Source organism: Atta colombica, unplaced genomic scaffold (genome assembly GCF_001594045.1).
Source record: "Atta colombica isolate Treedump-2 unplaced genomic scaffold, Acol1.0 scaffold102, whole genome shotgun sequence".
Classification (NCBI taxonomy): Eukaryota; Metazoa; Arthropoda; class Insecta; order Hymenoptera; family Formicidae; genus Atta; species Atta colombica.
Window position 1 is genome coordinate 1,984,114 of NW_017259187.1, and position 3,338 is coordinate 1,987,451.

General features: G+C 33.3%; 1 protein-coding gene across 1 annotated transcript in view; it reads left to right on the top strand.

Moving 5' to 3' along the window:
• The first annotated feature begins 1,871 nt into the window (after nt 1-1,871).
• Nucleotides 1,872-3,338, top strand: part of LOC108688084 (insulin receptor-like) — an 8,476-nt gene continuing 7,009 nt past the window's right edge. Inside the window, exon 1 of the mRNA XM_018194184.1 lies at nt 1,872-3,245. Within this exon, the coding sequence (XP_018049673.1) occupies nt 2,965-3,245 (281 nt within the window). The 5' untranslated portion in view covers nt 1,872-2,964. The remainder of the gene's footprint in view (nt 3,246-3,338) is intronic.

A 3,338-nucleotide genomic window follows, 5' to 3' on the forward strand; every position in this document is an offset into this window, starting at 1 on the left:
GCCTTTAACAACCTTTTAGAATCACTTTGTATGCAAATTAGTCTAATAAAACTTAAACTCTCAATTTGTCCAAGAGTCTTGCATGGGGTTCAAAATTATACTCTACTTCAAAATTACTTAGTTTAAATATTTTTGATAAAATTATATTTTATCAAAAATAAAAGCAAATATGTTAAAATTTCCTATTTAACTTCTCGTTTTCTACTTTTTTAACGATAAGGAATGATGATAAAATCTTAAATATGAAATAGGCGATAAAATCTCGAAATAGATGACAAAATCTCAAATATGTTATTTACGTGTAAGTTTAATTAGCATACTTTAATACGCGTAGCTTTAATTAGCATACTTGAGCATTTTTGATGACAAGCCAAAGAGACTTGATTTGCTATAATATATACAAAACTTTGAGATAGAGACGCGTTCATGTGTGATGAAGATATCGTGGACAAGTATTTTTAATATTGTATCATCTTGCGCAACGACATATGTGTGATAACATATCGCTGATAATTCAGATTGCTTTTCACGAAAATTGAATTTCTCTCTTATCTTTTCCGGAAAATCGTAATTTTTCGCGATAGAATCGCACGTATTCAACAAATATAAATGCTACAAAAACGAAGTTATTGTGGCAATATGTATAGGCGCGAAATTTTATTTAAATTTCAACAACGGGCATATCTTAAGTTAATTAACTAGATCCCTACTTGAGATATGTACAATGCAGTTGCACATTTTGCTTATGTGAAATATGATAATTACATTGTTCGGGTACGTATATATAAAGAATACGAGACGCACAATGAGAATTATTACGAAATAACCTGAATTCCAAGAATTATTAACATACATTGGAAATAATTTGATATTCATTAGTAATTTTGATATCATTTTCAGTGTATAACTATACGTATTTCTATGGTTACCTGTGACTAACAATTTTAGCCGCAGTATTTAATTAAAATCAGTCGATAGCGACATTAAACTATTATAATTAATTACAATCATATATTGATCACATATAATTAGTTATAATTAATTGCAAGATTCATATTTTTCCGAATTTAATTGTATTTTTTATTTAACTGTGTTTTTTATCCAATTGCGTTTTTCATCCAACGTTGAATATTTGTAAAGAGTGTCCGCTTTTATATTTTAATCAAATTATTTACTTTTTATTATTTGATTATATAGAATTAATTAAAGATAACAACGAATATTTTCATTTTTATTCAAGTATCGTTTATTTGAAGTTATTTAGAGAATATTTAACTGCAAAATGCACAGTTAGAAAAACTGTAGAAGTTACATTGAAGTGCATGTGGCTCGACATTACCATATTAACTTGTGAATTAGTTTAGAACTCTTGTCGGTTTTTATGTAACCTTAATTAGCGGATACACTTAAATATCCTCTCAAGTATCAACCTATGCAAATTTACCCAAAATTAAATTAACTACATACGCATATATTATATAATTACGTACTCTATATTGCACTTGAATATAAAAAGAAATAAAAAAGAAATGTGATATAGAAAGAAATGAAAGAGATGCACATACATTGATATTGCGATATTGGAAGTATTATATTTTATATATCTTAAATTTCCCACTTCTAAAATCTATTTACATATTAAATTTATTAAAGTCGTCTCATCTATCACTTTTCGATTCTTCATAGCAACAAATCGAAATTGCTCAAAGCTAAACATTACGTTTCAACTTTTGTTCGACAGATAATTACGACGTGTGACGACGACGCAATTATGAAGGCCCAAATATACTTCGTTTTCAACAAGAAGATATTGTGAAGATATCTTGAAGGCATCAGTCGTGATCAGCCTTACTTGTTGTGTTGTACGCAACCTTTGTGGAAACTCGCGCAACCTCAAGACTTCTGATTCTTCCGGGAAAGGAAACACCCCTGCGAGTTTGAAACCGGGTTACCCGGAGCCCGCACGGGGGAGGGAGAAACTGAGAAGGTTCACGCGAGCCTGGACGTAGACGATCGATCGATTACCTCCTTGGAGGAAGAGGAGAAGACGGAAGAGGAGAACAACAAGAGCGCGGAATAATCCAGAGTGTTTTTCTCATAGGGGAATCGCGTTGCTTTTAATCCGCAGGTACAGCAGGAGATTTGCGTGTCGAGTAGTAATCATTTATAGAATTAACGAAATATAAATTATATTCATATTTTATATCCTTGTGGGATAATTATTTTAGGATAATTATTTTAGGATAATTATTATTAATTGGGTAGCACTTTAGATATCCAATTCTAAGAGTTTTGGATTCAGATAAAAAAAGAAAAAAGGCTTTATTTGGATATATATTTTATTATTACCCGCAAACATTGGAAAGCAGAAGAGAATAGCACTGCACATTCCTTCTGACACTTTATGAATTGCTTAAACATTTAATTCTAACATAGCACTCTCATGGGTTAAAAGGGTCAATTACTATAGAACTCACAAACGTTTATTATAGCTCATTTGTTCATTCTTTTTCATACGAATGCTCTTATTACATTCCTTTTATTTTTTTTTATAATTGATCTTTATAATTGATCTCAATAAATGACTAATATTTTAACTTGCTTTCTTTTTTTTACATTATGAGTTAAAGATGATAACGAAATGAAGTACATTACAGTTTATCGCATATAACTTCTCGAGTAGCGTTTCTCTCCTTTTTAAACTGAATAGGGAATTACGATCCGTTTTACAGTCTACTAATTACCGCCTTTGAGAAGCCCAAACAATCAAACGCGAGTGAGGCCGTGTGGGCAGGGAGGAAAAAGTGGACGAAGGCGAATAGGGACAAGCTCGCAGGGTCGGTCGACTATCAATCGTCGATCAATCAAAGAAAACGAAAGTGGTGGTCGGGGCGGCACGTGGGGATAAGGTCGGAACGTTCAACGGGAGACTTTCAAACGCGCGGTGTTCAATGAGACAAGGAGATGAAGACGAGGAAGTCGCTGCTGCCGATCGTTCTGTTGTGCGTGACGATGGTGGGCCTGGCGCTCTGCCAGGAGAAAAGGTGGCCGAAAGCGGGTACGAAGTATCGAGATAAAAGTGCCAAGGGCAAATACGATCCTGATTACGCGGACAGGACGAAGGAGGAGGACTCCGAAGAGGAGTTTTACTATGATCGGAGTTCAGCGGCTACTGGTTACTATGAGTCTGGATCTCTCGATGCCTTGGCTGCTTACAGGAATAACAGAGCGATTGATACCTCCAGGTATATTCATAATGGATCATAAGATCCAAAGATATGAATTTAATGCTCTTTTTGATATTTTTGGTATTTCTAGATATATATATATATATATAT